General features: G+C 38.4%; 1 protein-coding gene across 1 annotated transcript in view; it reads left to right on the top strand.

Moving 5' to 3' along the window:
• The window catches only part of SND1 (staphylococcal nuclease and tudor domain containing 1), a 408,513-nt gene that overhangs the window by 161,390 nt on the left and 220,658 nt on the right, over positions 1 to 26,465 (top strand). Inside the window, exon 12 of the mRNA XM_001502591.6 lies at positions 18,100 to 18,200. Within this exon, the coding sequence (XP_001502641.2) occupies positions 18,100 to 18,200 (101 nt within the window). The remainder of the gene's footprint in view (positions 1 to 18,099; positions 18,201 to 26,465) is intronic.

The raw sequence follows: 26,465 nt of genomic DNA on the forward strand, positions 1-26,465 counted from the left end.
TGTCATCACTTCAGTAGGGGTAGCATTCCCACTGCTAGGAAAAGATGGAGGATTCCTTTGCAATTCCCAGATATAAATCTCCTTATGAATTCCCTTTAAAAATTTTTTTAAAGGTTGCGTTAAATGTTATACACAATTAGCATAGGTCTGTACTGTTATTTTTGAAAATAAGGAAGTAGGAACATGCAAGCACTGAATAAGAATTGGTCACAGGCCTTCTGGAGAATTACAGTTAGGGAATCTAGCCTCCCCTCTTGTCAGTGACACACAACTTAGTGCTTTTTAAGGAGGGTCACTAACTAATGTTACCTTAGATCACACCTTAACTCTGAGGATCTTTTGTTTTCCTTCTATGGTTATTTTTTTTTCCTGATTATAAAAGAAATATATGTTCGTCGTAGTAAGTTTGGAAAGTATAATGGGAATATAAAAGTAATTCAAGTAACTATTTACATTTTGGGATATTTTCTTTTACTTATATATATCTATTAGTTGAATCCATCTATATGTCCGCCCTCACCCCCACTCCCAATTGACAGTATAACTCGAACATTTCCCCACATCCTTAAAAAGGAACTTTTTTTTTTTTTTTTGAGGAAGATCAGCCCTGATCTAACATCTGCCAATCCTCCTCTTTTTGCTAAGGAAGACTAGCCATGAGCTAACATCCATGCCCATCTTCCTCTACCTTTTATGTATGTGGGATGCCTACCATAGCATGGCTTGCTAAGCGGTACCATGTCCACACCTAGGATCCGAACCGGTTGACCCCAGGCCACCAAAGCAGAATGTGCCCACATAACTGCTGCGCCACTGGGCCGGCCCTTAAAGGAACTTTTAATGTAATAATTTCAGTGGCTTTATGTCATTTTAGTCCATGATTGTATGATAATTTATTTCACCAATCTGTGTTCATCTTAGATTTTTTTGAACTAAGGTAATGTGGTCAAAAATCAAAATTTTTTCAACTTTCAAAACCAACTATGGTAGGTTTTATTTTATGTTTTAATAAACAGGTCGTACTATGTGATGGAATCAGCTAGATTCACTGAAAATATGAAATCACAGACTTCTACGCTGGGAGGATCTACAGTTTAGAGGGGTTAAGGACAAGGAAACACCTATGTATTAATTGATGGTGTTGAATACTGTTTTAGACAGGATTTGGTCATTTAAGAAGTGTCATAGCTTGTTTCCCCCTTAAGTATTGTGTATTTTATTTCATTAAAAAAGTAAACCTTGGGCCAGCTGGTTGCGCAGCAGTTAAGTGCAGATGTTCGCTTCAGCGGCCCGGGGTTCACCGGTTCAGGTCTCGGGTACAGACATGGCACCGCTTGGCACACCATGCTGTGGTAGGCGTCCCACATATAAAACAAGTAGAGGAAAAGCTCAGGGCTAGTCTTCCTCAGCAAAAAGAGTAGGATTGGCAGCAGATGTTAGCTCAGGGCTAATCTTCCTCAAAAAAAAAAATAAACCTTTTGGGATGAGCCTGGTGGCACAGCAGTTAAATTCATACCTTCCTCTTCAGTGGCCTGGGGTTTGACAGTTTGCATGCCAGGTAGGGACCTGTGCACCACTTATCAAGCCATGCTGTGGCTGTCCCACATATAAAATAGAGGAAGATGGGCCTGGATGTTAGCTCAGGGCCAGTCTTCCTCAGCAAAAAGAGGAGGATTGCTGGCAGATGTTAGCTCAGGGCTAATCTTCCCCCAAAAAATAAATAAATAAAATAAAAATAAAAAGTCAACCTTTTATGTTTCCTGAGATTTTAATTCTCTAATTTTAATCTTTATTCCTTTTTTCTTAAATTTCATTTAGCCTAGTTCTTAATGCTTACTTTACTTTCCATTATTCTTAATTTTTTTGAAAATAATGTAGCAAGAAAATAGTCTCTTTGTATTTTTATTTTTGATTTGCTTGTATAGATCAACAGGAAGTGTAGCTATCAGTTGGGTAGTTTTGGAGAGAAGAAGAGTCAATAAGAGAAGTTGGAGGTCTCTATCTCTCGGCCTCCTCATGAACTACTCCTTCAGCCCCTGGCATTGTATCATCCATTTATTTTAAGGGTTTAAATTTTAGCTTCTAAAATGACTCAGACTTGGGCTAACCCTGCTAGACTGTAATTCTCTCCAGGCATATAACAGACTTAATTTACTGAAATGACTTAATTTTACTGTGGATTACTATTCTCGTTCTTCAGATTTTATTTGCTCTGACATTTAGGATCTAGTCATAACTCTTTCATTGAATTTCTGTTTAAATTGGGGAATTCATATAACTTTACTGAATCTGCTTTCTCTTATATAGTGATATATGCTTGCGCTAGGTGATAACTGTGGCCCCTTTCCTTCTTATTTTAAATACGTCATTCATTTTACTCTAGCCCTTAAAAGCTCAGTTAACTGAGTTAGAATTTTAAAAGTTGTCTTTAATTATATAATAAAAATATTTAAATCTTAATTATTTTTTAAAAAGTAACTTACTAAACAGATGCAATTTTTGTTTTCACTCTTTGTAAGTTAGCCTAATTCCAAATTGTATGAATTTGCCATTTTGTATTGCAGAAGACCCATCTTGCATAACTTTTCGACAGGTTATTTCACTCTTCTGAGAAACTATTATTGTTATAGACGTTGTTAATGTGGTTTCCCCATCACCACAGCCCAGCCACCTCTAAGCAGCTAAAAAAATATTCTCCGAATGTTCAAGACCAGCAAAAATGTAAAAAAAAAAAAGAGAGAGAGAGAAGCAAAAGGAAAACCTCTCGTAGACGAAGATTGATTGCTTGATAGATTGTGGAATTATTAAAAATTGGTTATATTCATACTTTTCAGGTTTGAGAGTTGCTTGTTAGACCAATACCAGTTAGGTAGTTCTTCTCCCATGTGCTCCACATCACAGAATATGTCTAACATGCTTACAATTTCCTAACTAGACTTTTGAACCCCATACTTTAGCATTGGATGTTTTATTGATTTAATTGCTATATTCTTATGTTTATTATAATGTTTACTCACAGGAATTTTGTCAGACGTCACTAACAGAATACTCATTTTGTTAGATATGATACAGTAGTTCAATTTATAACCTTCTGTCAGTTATAGCCGTTTCTTATGCAGGTTCTATTTATAAGTGCATCAGTCTATTTAATCTGAACATGCCTATGCATCTTGGTTTACCTTTTACAGAGAAAATAGTATATTATGGACCTATCCTTTCTATTTCAGCATGTAATTAACCTGAAATTTCATTGTTATTCTTTAGTATATGTATATGCATTACTGTTGTGAGTTATATATATATGTGGCATTTTTTCTAATACAGTAAGTTTGAATTCTATTTCCTGCACCTGCTGGTTGTTCTGAAATGAACTCTTTGATTGAGCTTTAGACTATTCTTTTGAGATTGTTTGAGAAATCTCTCCTTAGGGTAGTTTATAAGAAGATCTTGGCCAGTGATTGCAGTAAACTCTCATCTGTAGTTTGAAACCTCAATTGCTGATTTTCTAGTGTTTGGAGGTTGGTGCTTCTGTGTAATCTTGGTGGTTGTATCAGAATGCTCCTCATACTCTCTGGGCATTTTCCCATTACCCTCTAAAGCTGCTAGAAGTTTAGGCTTTGTTCTTCTTTCCCAAGGAATTGTCTGAACTTCTATGGTTATTCTATAGTGGAGGATATTTTAAAATATCATCACTGGGGCCGGCCCCGTGCCTCAGTGGTTAAGTTCGTGTGCTCTGCTTTGGCAGCCTGGGGTTTCACTGGTTCGGATCCTGGGCGTGGACATGGCACTCCTCATCGGGCCACGTTGAGGCGGCATCCCACATGCCACAACCAGAAGGACCCACAACTAAAGTATACAACTATGTACTGGGGGCATTCGGGGAGAAAAAGCAGAAAAAAAAAATATCATCACCATCTTCTTAGGCTGGTCTTAGGATGATCAGATTAATTTATGGCTCAAAAAGTTGTCTAATGAGGGGCCTACCCAGTGGCACTGCAGTTAAGTTTGCACACTTGGCTGCAGCGGTCTGGGGTTCGATTTGGATCCCTGGCGCAGACCTACGCACAGCTTATGAATCCATGCCGTTGCAGGCGTCCCACATATAAATTTAATAAAAGAAGATGGGCACAGATGTTAGCTCAGGGGCAATCTTTCTTAGCAAAAAAAGGAGGATTGGCGGCGGATGTTAGCTCAGGGCTAATCTTCCTCAGAATGAAAAAAAAATTATCTAATGAGTAAACCAACTTTCCTGTTCTTGAGATATTATCTCATCTACTAAAAGACACTTTCTTTAATGGCAGAAGCATAAAAATTCTTTCCATGCTAAATTATGGAGGAGAGCTCATTGGGACTTTGTGTTCATTTCTTTACTCCTGTGCCATAGAAGAATTTATCATTAGTTTCTCCACTTTGGACTCTTGGAGGTGAAAGCAGGAGAGAAGTTGGTTCAGCTGATAACGAAGAGCATCATATAGAAATTACCACACATGACCCCTTGTGGAGAGATGCATTGCTATGTGTACCAAGGATATATTCAACCAGGCTAAGTAATGAAGATAGGAGCATCCTTGAAACCTGAATTAAGTCCGGTTCATTTTAAGTGAGTGAGTGTGAGCAAGAAAATATGGAAGCAAATGCTGCCGGTAATTTGGTAAAAGCCTATAGGAATTGTATTTTTTGGAAGAATCTTTCCATAGTTTATAGCTGTGTCACTTGTGGCATCCTCAACAGTGGCTGTGCTGTTTGTCCTGAGCAGATGGCCTGTTGTGAGGATATTTGCTTTCCTCTGAAGTGCGTGGTTGATTGGTTGATTATTTGGACCATCCCCTGAGACATAGGCACTGAGAGATTTCTTCCTCTTTATGAGAGAGTAGCTTTTAAGAAGAAAAAACGGATTTGGTTGCAGTTCTCTGAAGTGGTCAGATTAGGAGATTAAAATATTTCTCATATGGTTGACTCTGACGGCTTAGTTGTGTTTGTTAATCATTGTTTTTCTGCATATGCCATCAGTTGCACTCTCAACTGATTCCCAAGGCACTTTCTCTTATTCTGAAAAGTAAGATTTTTATCCTTATAGTAAGTTTTTATTGAAGTGGTTCTCAGTGTACTTTCTCTTATTATGGCTGCAGTCTCAAAAGTGTATCTTCATAGATAAACAAAATATGGTATATGCACACAGTGTGTAGACTCTGCCATAAAAGGAAGTGTAGTACTGATGCATGGAACAGCCTCGATGAACCTTGAAAGCATTATACCAGGTGAAAGAAATGAGACACAAAAGACCACTTATTATAGTTGCGTTTATGTGAAATGTCACGAACGGACAAATCCAAAGCAGTCAGTAGATTGATGGTTGCCAGGGGCTGGGGAAGGAGGGAATGGGAGTGACTGATCAATGGGTAATGGGTTTCTTTTTGGGTGATGAAAGTGTTCTGGAATTAGATACCGGCAATGGTTGCACAGCATCGTGAATATACTAAAACCCACTAAATTGGAGTACTTGAAAATGGTGAATTTTATATTGTATAAATTTTATCTCAAAGATGGAAAGGTACATCTGTATGTTGGCACAATGGCTGGTTAATGAAGGACAAGAAGTACTTGGTGTTTCTTTCTTGATGCTATTGCTGGCTGTTATTTTATCCATTGAGTTAAGTGATGTTGAGAGTGGGGATAGGGGTGGCAACTGAAATGTCCTAGGAGTCCCCTCATTAAAGGAAACGTATACTTGCCCAGTGACTTGCTAATTCATGGAAAGTGCTGTTGGATAATCACCTTTAAGTTCTCATTATTAATGGGGATAGGAGAGGTTTGGTTAACATGCTTGATTGATTCCAATCACTTTTGCATATTTACCATCTTTTACCTAAACTCAGTTTTGAAAATCCTTCTACTCTCCCTCTTTTTGGAAACTAGTTCCTAGGGTGTTGACTAAGTGTAGATAGCAAGCCTTATATTTTGAGCTGCTTTGGTATATGCAGGTGTGAATGTATGAATTAAAGCTTTACTAACAGGGGCAGTGACTGAGGAGGCACTTGATTGGTACATCAAACGTATTTTACCAACTTTTATCATGTCCTCCAGATTATCTGCTGCTGTGTGTCCTATTGCATCACCACCAATTCTTGATTTATGATGTCACACCCTTTGCTAATCTATGCATTATATTAAACTACAAAAGAAAACCCCCCAGGTTGACATCAGTTTTTACCGACTGCTGTGATGATTTAGGGGGACAGAATGAATTCAGTTTGTCACATGGGGAAGTCTGTGCTCCTTGTCTGCTCTACTGATGGGAAAATAGGATCACAGGGCATGAGTTGGGGATGGGCACAGTCCTTCAGACGTTAGTAGCTCTTGACCTTGGAACTAAAGGAAGAACAGCAGGCTAGTCTGCTGCAGAATGTTGGGGCTTAGTGAATGACCAGTTGGCAAAGTAATATTTTACATCCTTCATCCACTATTCCTTAGCTGTATGAAGGGCTACAGCTAGGTATTAACAACCATCAACCAGTCCTATCAGACTTGTTAGTGACCAGCATGCTGAAATGCAGTTCCTTGTTACGTGACTAATACAGAAAACATATGGCAGGCAGGTGGTGGTGGCAGCATTATTATCAGTGCACAGTGAGATGGCAGTTCATTTGCAGATAGTGATGCCCACCTGCCATGGAAACAGTACACCACTGGGCACCTGGAAGCCCTCATGATTGTGTCCTTCTAACAGGGTTTAGCCTGCCCTGCATAGTCCTTATTGGTTGGCAGACAGTACTGAGTGGTGACCCTGGCCTCAGCCGGGGAGCTGGTGTGATGAAAGAGTCAGCATTGAAGTCTCTGTTTGTGAGCAGGCCATTTTTTTTTCTTGTAAATATATATGTTTTCTTTATATATTTTATTCCAACTAACTGTTTATTTTTTTAAACTTAATCCTAATTTTCCTTCTTCTAAATGTTATTTAAAACTTTTAATCTCAGAAATTTATGATGTGAAAAGTTGAAAATACCCTATAATTGTTCCTTTGAGGATAAGCCCTTCTAACAATGTTAAGTATATTCCACCAGATTCTGTTTCTATGTGTGTCCCTGAATCTTATTCCCACAAGTAGGATTATATTATAGGTACGATTGTGCATTTGCTTTTTTAATTTGGACATGTTCCCGTAGCAGAATGTGTAGATCTCCCTTGTTTCAGCAGCTACAGCATGTTTATTGAGAAGTGCTAGTAATACACTAGTGGAAAATAGCTGTGGTCACTGCCAACTTGGAACTCGTGGGCTAGTGTGGGGTTAGATCACAACTTATAATTATGCTATTATGTTTAATGCATAATGTGCATTTATGTTCAACTTGTACATACATCTTTGTTTCTACAGACTAAATTCCTATAAGTGGAATTGCTGGGTCAAAGGACATCCACGTATTAAATCTTAGTACAATTGCCAGTTTTCTCCAAAGATGTTCTACCAGTTTAAGTTCCTGTCACATGAAAATTGAAAGTTCATTAGACAAAAGCATGGACAATAGTGATTAAATTCAACTGGAGAACTCGATAGAGGTGGGAAAATTATGATGGGATCAATGATGGAATTCCTCCAAAGTGTAGATCTGCGCATGACAGATCTCCGAAGGAGGTCTGTTCCTCATAGAGGGAATGTGTCAGAGCAGAAGACATTCAGAATTATGTGACAATTTTAAAGGAAGTCAGAGAGCTAGGGACTACTCTGTAACACTCTACTACTGCCTCTAAGAAATGGGCAAGCACCCACGTTTAGTTAGACTTGTGGGACCTAGACGTGCAGCTTGAGTTGGTTCTGCTTTTTAGAAAGAAGGAAAATAGACCAAGGTACTTTATATCCGGAGAAAGGTGGAATAGTTTATCTTCTGTGACAACCTGAGACTTCTCCTCCTTTATCAATGGGTTATTGGACATGACTTCTAAGTATCATTGCCTTTAGATAATCACCTGTTTTCCTGGGAATGTAATGGAATATCCTCTTCAATTCCTCAAAGAGATTCTGAAATTGGCTGGATTGACATAAGAGTTGTCTGGCCTCTGCCTGGCTCATGCTGCTAAGTTATTTCCTTTTGCAGCGTATGAGTACAATAGCCTAAGCAAAACAATACACACACACACACACACTTAATTGTGGTAAAATGCACATTACATAAAATTTGCCATGTTAACCATTTTTGCATACAGTTCAGTAGTGTTAAGTGTATTCACATTGTCATGCCACCAATCTCCATCTGTCTTTCATCTTGCAAAACCGAAACATTAAACAACAACTTTCCATTCCCTCCTCCTCCCAGCCCCTAGCAAGCACCGTTCTTCCTTGTTTCTTTGAGCTTGGCTATTCTGGGTAACTCATTTAAGTGGAATCATATAGTACTTCTTTCTTGTGACTGACTTATTTCACGTAGCATAATGTCCTTGAGATTCATCCAGGTCCTATCATGTGTCAGTATTTTCTTCCTTTTTAAGGCTGAATAATATTCCATTGTATGTATATATCACACTTTCTTCATCCATTCATTCGTCGGTGGACATTTGGGTTGCCTCCACCTTTGGTTATTATGAACAATGCTGCTATGAACATGGGGTACAAATATCTGAGACCCTGCTTTCAAATCTTTTGAAGTGAATATACCCAGAAGTCAAATTTCTGGATCTTATGGTAATTCTATTTTTAATTTTTTGAAGAACCTGAGCAATATTTCTGCTTCATGTCTCTGATAAGTTAGCAGTGGAAACTGGAGAACTGTGAGTCTGGGAGAAGGCTTCTTTGTACAGATGCCTAGAGCTAGCTTACTTATAAATTTGGACTGTTTGGGATGCAAATGCTGCATTTGACCTAGGTTTCTTGTCCAGTGTTAATCACTTAGTTTCCAAATATGTATTTCTATTTGTGGGCTGGGGAGTTGGCTGTATGCATATATACTGTTTTTTAAAACAGTGAGGGTAAGTCGGAAGAGCTGGATTTGGAGGTGGACGTAGATGCAATGCAGGATGGTCTTTCATCCTTGACCAAAGGGTCAAGGAACTTCGTTTCATTTAGTAAGCCTCTAACTTCTGTGGGCAGTTCAGGGAGAGGGTGGTGTGTCTAAAGGAAGAAAGGCCTATGATGTTCACACCTGACTCTCTCGGAATCTTTTCTTAGCAACAAAACCGAGAATAATTTATGTAACAGAAGAGCTGTATCCTTGGGCTGTTTTTCTTTGTGCCATTGGCAGGCATTCCTTAAGAATTAGTATCTTTTTCTTCATAATTCTCCTTTTAGGTCATGATACACTTCTTTTAGTTCCTTTAGTTAACTAACCTGAATATGTATTTCCTTTTTCTAACTGACTTCTACATGCCAGCTCGTGGGCATGTGGAGAAATGGGTGTGCTCTGAACTTTAGTGAATGCAGGATGACTTTTCTATACTGACTTTGCTCACCCAAGCAATACCTAGCCCCCAGAGCAACAGGAATTTATTGGAACCGTTGGCAGGGTGAATACTTTAGCCCTCACTTTTATTGCTTAGGTTTCCCACTTTGGCCTTTTGGTGAGTGGAGATATTTCCTTCATAGCACTGGCATATATTTGCAGAAAAAATATGATGTAATCTTTTGTTTTCATCCATGTCTTAATAATAGCCCTTTTTTCCCCAGTAATTCTTCTTGGATGCCATTAAGCAAATCTCCTTTCTTCATACCCCTGAGCCTCTTGTGTTAGTTTTATTACTGCTGTTGTTTTAAAGCCTGGGTGACATTGTGTGTATTCTAAACAAAGGCATAAGTATCTCCGTATATTTGTGCTGCTTGTGTGGCTGGAACTCCTCCAGGGAGAGTTCTGGACGAAGTGATTTAATTTCCCCTGACTGCTGCTGACCTTGGAAGTTTTGGACACAGATGACTGTGATTGACACTTGTATAGAAGAGAAAAAAGACCCACACTCAACTTCCATCCTCTAGAGGAAGGCAGTCAGTGGGAGATGGCAGCTCAGAGGAGTAGGAAGAAGAGACATTCAAGGGACACAAGAGACAGTTTCCAGTAGTGCTTCTGGAGCCCCTGGTATTCTTCATTAGGGACGAAAAGTCTTGCATTAAAATTAGGTATTGGGATGAGTTATACCATGAGACAGTAATGAGTAACATAATGGTTGGAGCATTAGCATAAACACAGATTACACTTTTTAGATATATTTGTGGGTTTATAAGGACTTAAAAATCAAGAGGATTAATGAAAATGCTGGCAGCAGCAAGGCTATTTTCAAATAATGTTCTCTGTTTTTCTCTGTGATCCTCTCAGATTTACTTGAAATATTTTCAGTTGTCAAAACTGTATTTCCCTAATGATTTATATGTGCCTGTTATTTACCTCTATAATAAACTGCAGTATATTTTCTGGCCATTTTAATGTTATGTTTATTATCAGGTTATCTCTACTTCTAGAAATCTTTGCCAATCTCTGATGACCCCTTATATAAAATATGTTCAGGTATGTTTGTGGTTCTCATAACCTGTGTATGCTTCTAATTAAATATTTAGCAGACTCAGTGTTTTTCAGGGAGTAGTGATGTTCTCTTAAATGAATGCCTAATGTCAGATAGAGACTCTTAGCATCTCCAGGGGCCCCATATTAAGCTGGATTTTACGTTTCCCCTCAAAACAGATAAAAGCATCTGCCTGTCCAGCAAGGAGTGGAGGATAAGGGGTTCATTTTGTCAGAAATCCATCAAGTAAGAAAGCTCCTTGACTTTGTGCTTATAGAGGTTTGTAAGCACTGTAGGTTAACATTCCACTGATGAAAATGAAATGTGCTCAAAACAGTTCTGACTCTGTGGGATAGAGTTTGGAAGGGTGATTGTAGATAGGAGAAAGCAACATAAATCATGTGAATTAAACAACCAGTCTTAGCACCTAATTACAATGATTTGTAAGTGGGTGTTACAGAATACATCTAGGCTAGATTGGAGAGGTAGGAAGGGAACGGTGGTTTATGTCTCCTTATCTTTTCAGTGTAGATGTATAATTTTTATTCAATGTATTTGTGAAAGTTGAGCTCAAAGATGTGCAAGTGGAACATATAAATTTTAGCTTTTGATTGTGGTTATAAAAATAAATAGTTCACATCTACCAATAGCACATTTTCTTTCCAAAAATATCAATACTCAGCAGAAGCATTAATCATGATTACAAAAATAGATATTTCTTTAACCCGAGTTTCTAGTTACATCCATCCGTTAGAATAAATTTCAGATACTAAGGTAAAGAATTATAGAATTATGTCAGCAAATCATGAATAAATAAAATCCAGGCATTGAATTGGTAGAAGTCACTGGAAAGCATCTTTATCAAACTATTAAACAAAATATATTCTTACAATGGTAGTTACAAATTAGGAGGATTTATTTCCCTTTGTACAAATTTATTCTCACAGCCGAAATTGTTTTTTGCAACTGAAACGTAAATGGCTTATCTTTTTAGTCTAGTCGGGTAATAGATTTTTAAAAGATAAAGAGAAACATTTTATTATTTTATACCTAGTTTTTCATACTGTCTTTTCATATTTGATTTTAAAGTGTTTACAAGGATTCATAAAATATAAGACAACAAAAGTTCCCAGGACAAAATAAAGTTGGAACCACAAAAGGTAGGATCATACAATAGAGGAATGAGGCTAAGACACTTGGGCCACAACAGATAGTCTAGGCGTGTATAGTCCAATATGGTGACCATCGTCATATGTGGCTGTCGAGCACTTGAAACATGGCTGGTTCAAATTGAGGTGTGCTGTACCTGCAAAATACACACGGAGTTCCAAAGACTTCACGTCAGGGAAAGAAAATAATCTCAATACTTTTTTTACATTGGTTATGTGTTGATATGATAATGTTTGGGATATTTTCAGGTAAATAAGAAATATTATTAAAAATAGCTTCATCTGCTTTTTCCTTTTTAAATGTGAACATACATATGTTGTTCTCATTTGTGACTCTCATTGCTTTTTTTGTCACCCCGTGCTGCCTGGGAGGAGGTGAGAGCTAGGTACCTCCCTAAGCACTTGTCCCTGACTGGACCGCTTAGCTCAGAGGTGAGCCGAGAGCCTGCCCAAAACGGGACCAGGAGGCTCTGCGGCAGTTTATCTTGAAGCTCCTCCTGTATCTAGATGCGTGGATGACTGAAGTGTGTTTCAAAACTTTAAATGTATATCTGTCTTATGTTTTTAGAGTAATTACATGAGGTGCTTTTTAGCAAAGAAAAATATCAAGAATATTAAACATTAAAGAGTATTATGGAAGGTCCAGTTATGTCCAGAGCAAACAGAATGTTGATCTCTTTGTTCGCGGTCTTTCTAATTTAGTGAGGCGAGGCGCATCCTCCCACAACATCTCTACTTAACCTGTTAATTGAGATGATTCCCCACACTCTGCTTCATTTATCTTTGGTAAATAAAATCTCCAATAACTGATACCTGCAGAATTAATCTGGAAAATGTCTAAATAAATACTAAATAGTGTATCATTCTTTAAAATAAGCCCTACTTATCTCTAAGTTGGGATGAATATGTATGAGGTATATTCTTGTTTGCTACGGCTCCTTAAGGAGAAAAGTGTATTTAATTGAGTCTTTTTGTCTAATGATTTCAGCAGTCTCATGATTTAAGTCAGCATGCATCTTATTCATGTGTATGTGTATGTATGCTTGTATTTATCTCACAGATACTTATTTAGCACTTACTTTGTGCCAGGCTCTCCTCTAACAAAATCTGTCTATCTAAAAATAACTGACACATAGAGTTTACTACCAGTCAGCCCTTCTCTCAATGCATCAGGTATTTTAATGCATTTCTTCTTATAAGAGTGAGACAAGCAGAGTTATCCACGTTAAACTGAAGCACAGAGAAGTTAGCTGACTTATCCAAGTTCACGCAGCTCATATGTAGAGTTGCTGGGGACCAGACTTTGCAGCCTGGTGGCTCCAGAGTCCACGCTCTTATCTAAGCTATGTAAAATATTTTATTCTTACCTTTATCTCCCAGCTGCATTAGCCAGACTTGCCCACATGATGTTGTCATTTCTGTGTCTGGGGTGCACAGAAGCTTTCCATAACTACCTGGAAATTCTATCATGAGAGTGACGGTCATGTAAGAGCTTATTTTGAGAGGCAAGGTATTTATTACAGCTCTTAGTGAATTGATGATTGGCCGTGTTGAATAGTGGTTGGGATTATATGGTAATTATGCAAAACTGCCTCACATAACAGCCCTAGTTACACTAAAGCTAAACTCAGGCTGTGGCCTGGAAATGTTGTGGGTATGCAGTTGTTTCTCTCCCTCCCTTAGCTTAGCTTTTATGCAGATTTTGTCATTTTGTTATCATCAGCAATGATCATAAAGTCTATGAACTTCTTTGGTTTGACACTTTTCTAGTAATTAATTTTATGAAGAATATCCATACATCCTCAGAATTCCTTAGTTTTGTTATACTAAACTGCTTCCAGACTTTCTAAGAGATTGAGATATAAATTTGGTCTTAAGTTCTCATCTTAGTTCCTCTGAAGGGTCCTTGAAATTGCTTTCAAGGAGAATTCCACAATTTAATGGACCAAGGATGAATCAGATTGCCTGCTACCTTTTAATACCCTCTTTGGGAAACAAATAATATGGGAAGTTTTATATATACATATATATATATATATATAAACCTTGTCTAATCTTTTATAGGAATGGCTTTGACTTAAGCTTTATCCCAATTTCAAAATACTACTCCCCTTCCCCATGCTTTAAATTAGTGTATTTTTGTTATATAAAACAGCAGAATGGTCAATGGCTTGACAAAGTGGTAGTAAGAATACTTAACCTCATTTCACGTGTCCTTCAGAATTTTATGTCTGAAAGTGTTCCTGATTACATATCTTTGTTCATGGAACACATATTTACTATATAAGCCCCTGCTGTACAGGGCCTGTGACAACAGTTTCAGTGAATAAAAGACCTGGTGTCTCCTCTCCTGGAGCTTACAATCTGTGTGTTCCAGTTTATAGTAAATGTAAGGTAGGAATTATGAAGGTCTAAGAAAACACTGTGTAGTATACCGGGTCTGGCTAAGTTATCTTCTAGAATTCTGGAGCTCAGTGATGCTCCAAGGTTCTAGTCTAGTGCTGTCATTTTCCAGGTGAAGAAAAAGTGAGAACCAAAGATGTGATATGACTCATTTGTAAGAGAATGACAGGTGGAACCAAGCAAGAGCCCAGGGCTCCTTGTAGTCATTGTTGTAAAGAGGGATCAGGCCCTGCCATTGTGCGATGTATATGTAAAATACTTGTATACCAAACATTCCAGGAGTTTCTTTGCTTGAAAAATGAGAAACACATCTGCATTAACCCATTGCTTCTCTTTAAGGCATGCCCTTCCACATATGCTTACCCACAAGCACAAAATTCAGGTTATCATTTATTCAGATGAAGACATTGGCAAGATTTGCAATTAGTTTAATTGAAACTGTTTAAACTATAGCTTTTCTTCAGGTGATTGACAAGTCAGTGATGAGTATCTAGAGATGAAAAACTCGAAGATAGGGGAACAGATCTCAGAATCCACAGGAGAGGGACATAAATGCTAATTACACACTGACTTTAATTCCTGGTTTGTCATAGCTGCCTGCAGGTGTGTGTCTTGGCTGTGGGCTATTCTTAGGGCCTCATTTGTATTTGAGATTTTCTTTAATAATGTTGCCTCCGCAATGAGCTCCTTACTCTGACTTATTTTCAGTTCTCTTTCTCTAGATATAGGAAAAAATGAATTGGAGATGAATGTAGTTATCAGTTCTTTGGTAACTGAAGATTAAAGGTTTTTTTTTTTTCTTGTCTTCCTATTGATTTCCTTGGAAGACAGTTTTGGGATAGCCTGTCTTTTGGCCTTCTGGACTGGAAGATGAGATGCTCAGGTGTTCATTTTTGTTTGTTGTTATCGTTACCCCCCATCATCGTCACCACCACCACCATTACTCAAGCAGCCTTCTTGATAAATTAGCACTCTCTCTGGGTAGAGAGCTAATGTTGACTCTGTGCAATATATTTGCACTGAAGAGCCGCTGTCCTACTCCTGTCTGCTGAGGAGGCAGCTTGGCATTGGCAGGTGCAAGGTAACCTTGAGATTCACCTAGTTTATTTTTAAGCAGAGATGAATTTTGTTCCCTGGTACTAGAATTGAGGGCTTGAGTGTGTTAGATGAATTGAGTGAAAACACAAAGATATGTGGACCTCTTTCTTCATCTCTACGTACTTTTCAGCTTCCCACTGAAGGCCCCAAATTGGACCATACCCTGTGGCTATGGCCCTTTTTAAACTTGGCCCTGAGTTACTTACGTTCCGTGGTGTGGGTGCCCTTGAGGTTTAGCTTCTGTACACTGTTGACTTCCTGTGTGATTTTGCCATGACTTCAGCAGATATCCAGGTGCTTTCCTGGCCCTCTTCCTGCTCCCGTAGCTTAGTTGTAGGACCTTGCCAGAGGAGAGTTCCAGGGTGTAGCAGCATAGACAACAAGGGGAGAACTTCTTCCCCTCTGGGGATGTGAGTCAGCCCTGCTCCTTTCTTTGTGGGTACACCTCCCATTCCTTGCCCTGTCTTTGGCCTGTAGTAACTCTCGCCAGCTGCATAGAGGGAAACTATTAAAACCTCTTTGTTGGAAGTACTTGTTGTTCCATCCCATCCCCACCCCCACCCTCAGGCTGATCACATTCCTCACATTTACCCATCTCCTTAGCTTTAGACAGGTGAATAAGACTGAGCAATAATTTCAGTGAACACATCTCACTTGAGGAGTCATCTTTATATTTTCTTCTCTTCTATGTTGTTGTATTATGACAGTACTTCTCATAAGATAGATTTACCTTACCGTGTTAGCCCTTAATTGGCTTTCTCTCTAATATGGCTCCTTGTTGCTTTTAAAATCTTGATTAGATGGAGTAGTCAAGTGAGTGATGTGACAGTTAAAATTTTGAGGCAGCTGTCCTTTTCATATTCGTTTTTAAAATGAGTTTTTGAGGAACAGACAGTTTGAAAGGATTTTAATGGTGCTCACCAGCAGTTTGGCTGAACTCGATGCTTGTGCAATATGCTGCCTTTAACCTGATCAGTGGAAACTAAAGATGTGTTTAGAAAAGGGGATTCTGGACTTTCAGACTGTGGGAAGGGCTTCAGGCTGCTTGACCCAACATATCTCTTCAGTACAGGTGTGTAAACCTTGACCATGACCAAAACCAAGTGTATTACTTAATTTTACAAAATAGACCCTGTATGTTTGCGAAGGAATATCATGTATTTGTTTCTAATACATAAACATGTTTATCTTAAAAAGTTTCATAATGAAAGAGCATTGCTCAGTATGTCTATATCCATATATTTAGTGCATATAATAGGATTAATCAGCTTTCCTATTTTAGGCTCCTAACTTCCTAACCTATTTATATATATATCCTTTCTTAATTTAAAACCAGAGGTTCTTTAGTCCATTCTATCCTTGTTTTTTTTCAAAACTTCCTTACTCCAACTTTGGTAATGGGTATTGTTAGCTGTGTCGTTTTGATGCACATACTGTGAAACCAGTCCCAGGCATCTTTGTGATTGTTATCTTGTTTGTTCTTCTTGATAGTTCTTAACTTGGTCCTTGAGAACTCATGGCACAATGAAATTTGCTGAATTTCTATAGAGGCATTTTATATTTTTTAAAAGCAGATTTCAAAGGAGTCTGAAAAGGTTAAAGAACTGCTCTGCCATAATGTCTAGAAGTCCTGCGGGAATGTTGCAAACCTTTTCTCTGTCGAGTATAATTTCTGTGGTCCTGAAATGTTCAGCCATTAGCCTTTCTCTTTTAGTGTCAGTCGTCTTTTGTTTGTTTGTTTCTTTCTTAAACTTTATTTTTTAGAGCAGTTTTAGGTTCACAGCAAAATTGAGCAGAAAGTACAGAGAGTTCCCATATTCCCCCTTGCCCTAGCACATGTGCTTCCTCCCCACTATCAAAAGTTCCTCACCAGACTGGTACGTTTGTTATAACTGATGAACCTGCGCTGACACATCATCACCCAGAGTCCATAGTTTACCTTACGGTTCACTCTTGGTGTTGTACATTCTGTGGATTTTGACAAATGTATAATGACATGTATCCATCACTGTAGTATGATACAGGATAGTTTCGCTGCTGTAAAAATCTTCCGTGCTGTGCCTGTTCATCCCTATCTCATCCCCTAACCCCTGGCAACCACTGATCTTTTTACTGTCTTCATAGTTTTGCCTTTTCTAGAATGTCATAGTTGAAATTATACAGTATGTAGTTTATTGATTGGCTTCTTTCTCTTGGTAATATATAGTTCAGATTCCTCCAAGTTTTTTCGTAGGCTGATAGCTCATTTTTTTTTAGCACTGAATAATATTCTGTTCTCTTCCATTCACCTCCTGAACGACATGTTAGTTGCTTCTGAGTTTTGGCAATTATATATAAAGCTACTGTAAACATTCATGTGCAGGTTTTTGTGTGGACATAAGTTTTCAACTATTGGAGCATATGGCTAAAGTATCTTTAGTTTCGTACAAAACTGCCAAACTGTCTCTCAAAGTGGACGTCCTATTTTGCATTCCCACTAACAACGAATGAGAGTTCCTGTTGCTCCACATCCTTACCAGCGTTTCGTGTTGTCAGTGTTCTGGATTTTGGCTGTTCTAAAGGTTTATAGTGGTACCTCATAGTTTTAATTTGTATTCCCCCAATAACATATGATGTGGAGCATTTTTTTGTATGCTTGTTTGCCATCTGTATGTCTTCTTTGGTGAGATGTCCAAGTCTTTTGCCCATTTTAGAATTGGGTTTTTCTTAATGTTGAGATTTAAGAGTTTTTTGTATATTTTGGATAACGGTCCTCTATCAGATAAAGCTTTTTTAGATATTTTCTCCCCATGTGTGTTTCGGCTGTGTTTGAGTTGTTGCTTTTTAAAATCTTAGACCCAGAAAATCAAACTGAGTGAGATGATATTTCACACTCTGCAGGCCTGTATGGCTGCTAGTGAGCTATGTTGCAGACTCCAAACCTTACTTAACTCCCTTAATTCTTCGTTTTCAGGTCAATGTGACTGTGGACTACATTAGACCAGCCAGCCCAGCCACAGAGACGGTGCCTGCCTTTTCAGAGCGTACCTGTGCCACTGTCACCATTGGAGGAATGTGAGTGTTTGGCTGGCAGGGACTTAGCCGTGGCTGAGTTCTCTCCTCATTCAGCTCTCGCCTTCTGTTCATCCTGATTGGCTTTCTGTTGCTTGACACAGTGGTTTATAATTGTTATGTGCCTGTGTAGCACTTTCTGTTTGCAAAGTACTTTATAAGCACTCATTAGCTAATGATATACTTTCATTATCATTATTATTTAAGATTTATTGGGCTCTGTGTACTTGGCACAACGTAGCATACATTATTACTGTTAATAATGCCATTTATTGAGTGTCAATCGAACCCTAGGTACTATCCAAAATTAGTTAGATTCTCTGCATAATAGTTTAGGAAGTTCAATTATAGACCAAAAAAAGGGGAGAAAGAGAGGTTAATTGGGCATTTTCTTTGTGTAGACATATGTAATCGGTAAATGATGGCTCTTCCTCTACTGTGCTACCTGCATCCTGGTTATATTCCAGAGTCTCTTCGGAGCTTGGTTGATGAACAGAGTCTTTCAAGGGAGGTATCTGATGGGGGAAAGAGGAAGCCTGCTGGGCCATGCTTCCACAGTAAATATTAAAACAATCAGTCAGTCCCCAGTAGCAGTTCTTACTCTGCATAAAATATACCAGCATGCTAATTGTTTCCTTCTCTTTAACAATCTTAAATGCTATTTACTACCAAACTGGTATTTTTCTTTTGTTTTAAGGGGGCATGGTAGAGGGGAAGAAAAGAATAGCTTTCTCATCAAACCAGGGATTGTCTTATTGAATGTACAATGAAACCCGTCGGGGAAAAAACACCTCTAAGCTACAGCATCCCTCTGAAAGTAAAGAGGATCTTGCAGCTCATTTACCTTCCAGAAACTCTCCTCCAGACGGGGCCCTTTTTCCCTCATTTGTGCTGTCACATTTGGAAATAAGTATTTTTAGCCACTGTTAACACTCCTGTATTAACGTTCATGAAACAATCTGAGACTTTGTTTTTGCCAGAGGAACTCAATGTGGGCTTTTGTTGTCATTATCTTAACTCCATTATAGGCATCCAGTGTTTTGATAGAAGGAGAGTCTTGACAAATCAGATAACATTTTTGAAATGGGAGAAACTGGGAAATATTTTGATCATTCTTGCCTAACGTGTATAACTTGCAATAGTGATTGTTACCAATTTGTCACCTCTTCCTAGGAGCTTGATGTGTGCTTCCCTGCCATGGAGAGCTGGAAAGTTAGGATTCCCCTCTATTAAAATTTTAACTGTTGCAAACAAAGAGTCCTCTCAGTAGATAAGTGCTCCTTCTATCTAATTACTGGTCAAAACAGTATCATCACCGTGAAAATGCACATCTTTATTTTTGGTAGATGCCTTCCATCCATGTTTATCTAACAATCCATTAGAGTGGATTTTTTTTCATTTGGTTACCACTGAAGGATATTTTTAAAGTAAATTTACACTTCTTAAAATTAGATGTTCCGGGAGTGTTCTATAGGAGTTTTTTTTAAAGGACAATTTGAGACAGCTGGTTTAAAATTTTTTCCAGAGTAGGATGTCATGGCCATGCTCCATGTCATGAAACCTTGAGGTTTCAACTGCAGTGAACTTGGCTTTGACTAAGATTATTCCTTCAGCCTCATCTGCCTTTCTGCAGAGGTAGGTGACTCTCTGTTCTAGCTAAGGTTTTGGTTAGTTTCTCAAGTCTTGGTAAGAAGGTGTCAACCCTTTTATCAACTTGGGCAGTTAACAACAGAAGTGAATTGTTCTTAATTGACAACATAGACTATCTGTACTTCAAATTTATGCCAGAGATGGTAACCTTGACCTTTCTGCCTCCCAGTTCTTGTAATTGGATTGTAAGAAATATTATTTTTGTATGATTTACCAAAAAGTATTTAGCTTGGATTAGACCAGCCTGGAAGGGTATCTGGGAAGTTTTGAGTCTCCTCATAGATTTATTTCTTCTAAACTAGACTTTGTGAGTAAACTGCTGGGCTGCAATTGGAAGAAATATAAGGATTTAGTGATACTGTTGAGAACAACCCTCACTAGACAGTCAGCTCCTGAAGATAGGGATTTTTGTCTCTTTTATTCCCTGTTGTAGTCTTAATATTCAGCATATGGTAAGAGTTCAGTAAATTTGTGAAAAATTTGTTTACTGTATTGCACAGTGTACCTTTATGAAACGTAACAGAGAGTACTTAGATGTCTCATTACCTGGGTTAGCTGTTGCTTTTGAACTACAGGTGTGTTTTTGTCTCACCAATATTGATAAACTTTTATCTGATAGTTTTCCTCCTTTGTTTGGTCATTGGAAGGGCAGTGCTAAAGAGAGTACATCTCTGGGAAGTGTACCTGGTAGCATGCCTTTCATGTTCCATTCTTACAAATAGCTTCTCTTTATTTTCCCTTTGCCTTGATTTTGTATTTATTTCCTTTTTCCTAATGATACTTAAATCATTACAAATACTATTTTAGAAATGTTGAGGTATTAATAAAAATGTCCAAATACTCAGCTTATATTCAGAATTAAGGTGTAATAAAAGCCTTCTATCTACTTTATTGGTTAATTATTCAAAAATTTTGCCTTGAGTAGTGGGATTTAAAAAATTTTTTGTAATTTCATTTTAAACACAGAAATGCACATACATTCCCAAATCTTTGATGTGTGGATAGCATGGATCAACTAGTTGATATCCTGGTGAATTGCGTAACTACTTCTTTGGAACGAGGGCTTAAAAACACTGATTATGGAACCCTAGATTTTTGTGATTTACATCCCTCTCATCTGTTATAACTGTACTGCTCATACTTATTTTGCAGCCATTTTAAAGCCATTCCTCCCATTAAACCTTTTTAAAGTATTCAACTATTTGCATAAACACAATTCTTTTTGTGCTCATATTTCAATTATTAATATAATATTTAATGAAGTACATAATTAAAATAACAAGTACAAGCAGTATAAATAGATCTGGGGACAGAAACCAGTGCTGCAACAGGTTGGGACAGAAGTGCACAGGTGTGTCAGAGGGGCCCTCAGTCACTCTCACTGGCATCAGCCCATAGGTTTTGCTAAGGTCATAGAATGTGCGCATCAGTTAAGGGAAGGTTAGTTAGGAGAGCTTCTGTAATAGTGCGTTGCCTCTCTCAAATAGAGTTTGTTCAAGCTCTGCTGTAGAATTAAGAAACGATCCAATCCAAATTATGTCATCACCTGTGGGTTGATATACCTCCACATAGACCTTCATAGCATCTGGTCACTTTCCCATTATTCAAGACGTCAGCTGGGATTCTCCAACTCCGGAAGAGTTTCTCTCAAGCTGCTCATTCCAGGGGAATGAAAGAGGCAGATGAGATGGAGTCTCTTACAGGGTTATTTCAGAGCAGACTGTTAAGTATATTTCATATGCCAAAGTGTGGAAATTGGCTGTGTCCTCGATAAGGTTCAGTCTAGTCCCTCTCTGTTTTTCCTCTTGATGTATGGGAGGGAATCAAGTCCCAGGATCTCTAGGAGGCGTCTCTGGTGTGACACAGTCTTCAGCTCCCCATCTCTTGCCCTCTGGGGAATCAATGAAAACGAGGTTCACCATTCCTCTAATAGATTAACAGTTTTTTCTTGATTAACTTCACTGTGGAGTTGCCAAGAGTTGTTATCTGTTAATCAAAACAGTTTAAATAAAAAATAAAAAGATCAAACTTTGAGTTGTTTTTCCTTCTCTGGCTCCCAGGTTGGGAATTAGCTGATCCTTTTAGGCCTAGTTTGTGACGTGAAGCTGTCAAGATGGCGCTTCCTGTTAATTACTTTTTATTGTATTTAAGACAGTTAAATAACTCTTCTTGTGATTTAGTCTTCTATGTAATTAGCTTCAGTGATTAAAATCTCATTCTTTCGTTATTGCCAGGGCCTTCTTGTGAGCAAGATTTTTCTGGGGTGACCTTTACTTGTGCTGGACTTCCCAATTACTTTGAGCTCCAATTTGGCAAACCCGTATAATCTGTTAACTGGTTGCTCATGTCTTTCTGCATATCACATTTTCAAAGAAAGACATTAAAAGAAAATCTCACGTTTATAAAGGGGCACCTTAAATATATAACTTAGGATCAGGCCTTGCACATACATGCTCATAGTTACCACCTCCGCACCCCTATCCCTGGAAAATTGTCACATATCCAGTAGATACAGTGTCTCTAAGGTGTTTCCCCAATGCTCCCATTATGTGAAACGTTTCACAATAATAGGAGACACTAGACATGGCCCATTTTGGGAAAGTGAAAGAATGGCACAGAGATGGAACTATGGAATAGGAACAGTTGGAAAATGCCTGTTTATTTTCCACACAAGGTCACTGTTTTTGGGGGAAGTGATTTATTTTTTTGTAGCAGGGCTTTTTGAAATGTTGTTTCAAACCCCTCCCCCCACAACCGTTGCCCATCTTTTTTCTCCCTCCACATGATCCATGCAAAGCCCTTGCACTTCCCCTTGATGCCTGTACCAGCACGGGGCCTTGCTACCAGAGGAGTTGTCCAACATGTCCTAGGCTTGGGAAAGTTCCCTCTTTGTTGTAACGATTGTCGTCCAGCGCCTCAACGCCACCTTTATGAACATCCTTTGCTTCTCTTTGGATTCTTCACAGATAGAGCTTGTCTTCATTATATTTATGTGAACCAGACTCTCATACTTGCAAGGAATGAGACCTTTTCGGCTTCTTTTTTCTTTTTCATTGGTTCCGGTTTGCAGGGATACTTCTTTGCTCAGCTGTTCTGTTAGTGGCTGAAGCATGAGGTTAGGTCTTGTCCTTCTAGAATAATCCTTTTCTAATCCTAGTTTGATTTTCTCAACCACAGTAAAAATAAGTGTCATACATTCTCCAGCATTTCTGGCTTGAGTTCTGTAGCTTTAAGGCTTTCACTGTCAGGCCAAACCTCCTGGCTGTCAGAGTTTTCAAATCTTAAAACATGCTAATATCTGACTTTCAAGCTAACCATAGAAGAAAGCGACCTCTTGAAACCCTGTGTTCTAGCCTAGTGTCCTTACTTAGAGTGGCTTCCACCATCTTGAAGGTGCTTTTTCAGCACTTAAGTGCAGAGGCAATATTAATGTCAGTCACTCGCCTAGGAGGGAGGGTCTGGGTGGTAGCCAACCCTTTTCTCCACAGAGTTATTGCTTACACTTCAGCAAATTGAGATTTTTTTCTTTTTTTCACCCTTTTCCTCCTTTGAAGGAAAAAGGAAACACCAGGATAACGGCTTCCCTCTCCTTTAAATTATAAACACTTGACCAAACCCCACCTCTAAAAAGAGCACCTTAGGTTGTTTTCTGGAAGTCATAGGCTGCTTGATTTATGTAATTGTACTACTTCTGCTATATTGAGTAGTAGCAGTATGCTGTCCACCATTCTGAGGACATTAGACGTATCTGTGATAGGCCAGTCTCATGGCCGAGTGGTTAAGTTCCCGAGCTCTGCTTCGGCGGCCCAGGGTTTTGCCAGTTCAGATCCTGGGTACAGACATGGCACTGCTCATCAGGCCATGCGGAGGCGGTGTCCCACATGGCACAACCAGAAGGACCTACAACTGGAATATACAACTATGTACTGGGGGGCTTTGGGGAGAAAAGGGGGAAAAAAAGAAGATTGGCAACAGATGTTAGCTCAGGTGCCGATCTTAAAAAAAAAGATTCATTGAAAAATTCTTTTAAAAAAGTATCTGTGGCATTTAGTTTAGAATACCTTGGAAAGAAGGAGTTGAAAACTATGCTTGTTTCCTGCTAGCTCAAGTATAGCCACTGTTTGAAGAGGTCCCAAAAAGCACTATAAGTAGGAATTTGGCTGTTGCAGAGGGTTCAGGGTGGAAGTCAGGAAAACACTGAGTTTCAGACAGATCTCTCTCTCACTCAAGTATTTTGTGGCTGTCCATCTGCGGGAATCTCATGCTGCCAAGACATTTTTTTAAAGACCTCTTGCTTTCAGATTATCTCTGTATGGAAGTTCAAGGATCATACAAATCAGCAAAATCCTTTGCTGAGCTGTGTGTTTTTTCTTTCCCTTTCTTGATTCTTTTTTCCCAATATTGAGTAGGATGTCAGGTGGTGGGTGACTTAATGTTTACTGAGCTGATTCTTGGGAAGCTCTGTCTCATCACTTTCCCAAAGTATACCATGGAGAGCCTGGGACAAAGTGAGACTTTTCTCCAAATAAGGGGAACTGATCGTAAGGGAGAAACATTCCAGAATGTTTGGAAATACAGATAAGTGTGTTCAAAATAATCTAAGTTGGAGGCCCTGTTTGAAACAGTGGAAATGCTCTCCATTCTGATTTCTCTGGGCCCTCACTGCAGTCAGTGAGAGACTGGGCCCTACAAGGGGACAGCTCGCTGCTTCTGGAGCTGCCTAGTAAGAACAATAGGTTTCTGTGTTTAGTCATTTAACAAATATTTGTTGAGCACGTACTCAGTGCCAGGCACTGGGATGTAGCAGTGAACAAAGCAACAAACAGTTCCACATGGTGAGGCTCATTCTTGGATTTCTTTCCTCTGGTTGCTGAGACCTCAAGAGTCCTCGTAGATTCATTCACTGGCTTTGCCACCCACAGAAACTTGTTTATGTAGATTTTTACTTCAAGAAACACTAGTGACTTTATTTAAACAGGACCGAAAGAGGTTCTTTCCTATTCATCTTTTGCCAGGGACTTTAAGAGACTTGAACACTCAGAAGAAGGTTAAAATATAAACGAAAGGTGATCCCTCTTGTATCCTTATTTTTAGATGAGTCAATAACTTAACCTGTCAGTAGACAAAATGAAATGTTCAAGTGACTACCCATGGAAGCGCACCTGTCCCTTTCCTCCTCGCATTTAGTTCTTGGGTCATTCATGCTGGAGGAGCTCTGTGGATCCTGACAGTTCTCCACGGTTCCCATCCTGCTCCCTGTTCTCTTACAAATCTGACAGACCACTTACTTTCCTCCCGCCTGACTTGGTGGAGGCATAGACATCAACTTGCTAACTGTGTCTGCTTTTCACTTTTTTCGCATGGTTATCCTTAAAACTTTGTAAATTAACACTGCAAATTTTTAATTCTTAGCTTTGAACAGTGTCTATCTACTTCCTCATATAAAAGATGAATATTTTTGAGTATTTGTGCCATTACTGCCCCTCGAACCCCTAATTTCATTATATTATTTTTGTTTACCAATGGTGAACTTTATAATGTTCACTCTTTTATAATGTACTCTTATTAACAGAGTAAGTGAACTCTGAAAGATTAGGAAATTAGAATGCTTATTCTTTTTTCTTTCTACTCCCTCCTTTTTAAAAAGTTTTGTTTTTCTATTAGCAAGATTTATAACGTTTATTGCATTTCTCTTCTGTCACTGTAATTGTCTTTTAAGCTTTGATTATAAGTTGATCCTAAAAATTTAACCCAACCCCATGCCCATAGCAGTTGTAATTGCCTAAGTGTTACTGTTGGACCAAGAAGTATGATCGTGTGATTAGACCTATAGAAAAAGAAATCCTGTGTCATTAAATACCCAAAGAAATGTTAAATTAATTCTGCATGTGCACCCCTCTCTGTATGTCTGTATGTCTGTCTATGTTTCTTTTTCCCTTTTGGACTTCATCATATGCAGCTACCACTTGTATCTCAAGCCATTCTTTTTGTGATATTTCTTTTCATTTGGAGAAAAACGTTGGTTTTTCATGTGTGGGTGGTAAAATTTCTGAATTCCTGCATGTCTGAAAACATCTTAATTTTACTTCTGTTCTTGATTGTTAGTTTAATTATAAAATTCTAGCTTAAAAATTACTTATTTTTCCTGAAAACTTTGAGGGCATTGTATTGCTTCATCAATGTTGATGAGAAATTGAATTTCCATTTTGTTAAATATAACACCTTTTTCTGGCTCTGTAAGATTTTAGAACTTTCTGTTTATCTTTGGTTTTCTGAAATTTTATTAAAATATTTCTAGTCATGTGTGTTTTTCCCCTGCATACTCAATAGGCTTTTTAAATCTGAACACTCATGTCTTTAACTCGAGGAGATTTTTTTTCCTTTTACTTGAATTATTTTGTTTTCTTTCTTGCTTCTGACTGAAAATTCTGTCGATATTTTATCTTATGTTTCATATTTCTAACTCCCATTTTTTTAAAGACCTCTTTTGCATTTTGTTCTACATTCAAGGAGATGTCTTTAACGCTATTTTCCCAGTTGCTTAGCCAGCCAGCCGTGCATATTGACTCATTTTCATTCATTCCTACTCCCTTATTCATTCATCTCACTCATTCGTTT

This window comes from Equus caballus, chromosome 4 (assembly GCF_041296265.1).
Source record: "Equus caballus isolate H_3958 breed thoroughbred chromosome 4, TB-T2T, whole genome shotgun sequence".
Lineage (NCBI taxonomy): Eukaryota > Metazoa > Chordata > Mammalia > Perissodactyla > Equidae > Equus > Equus caballus.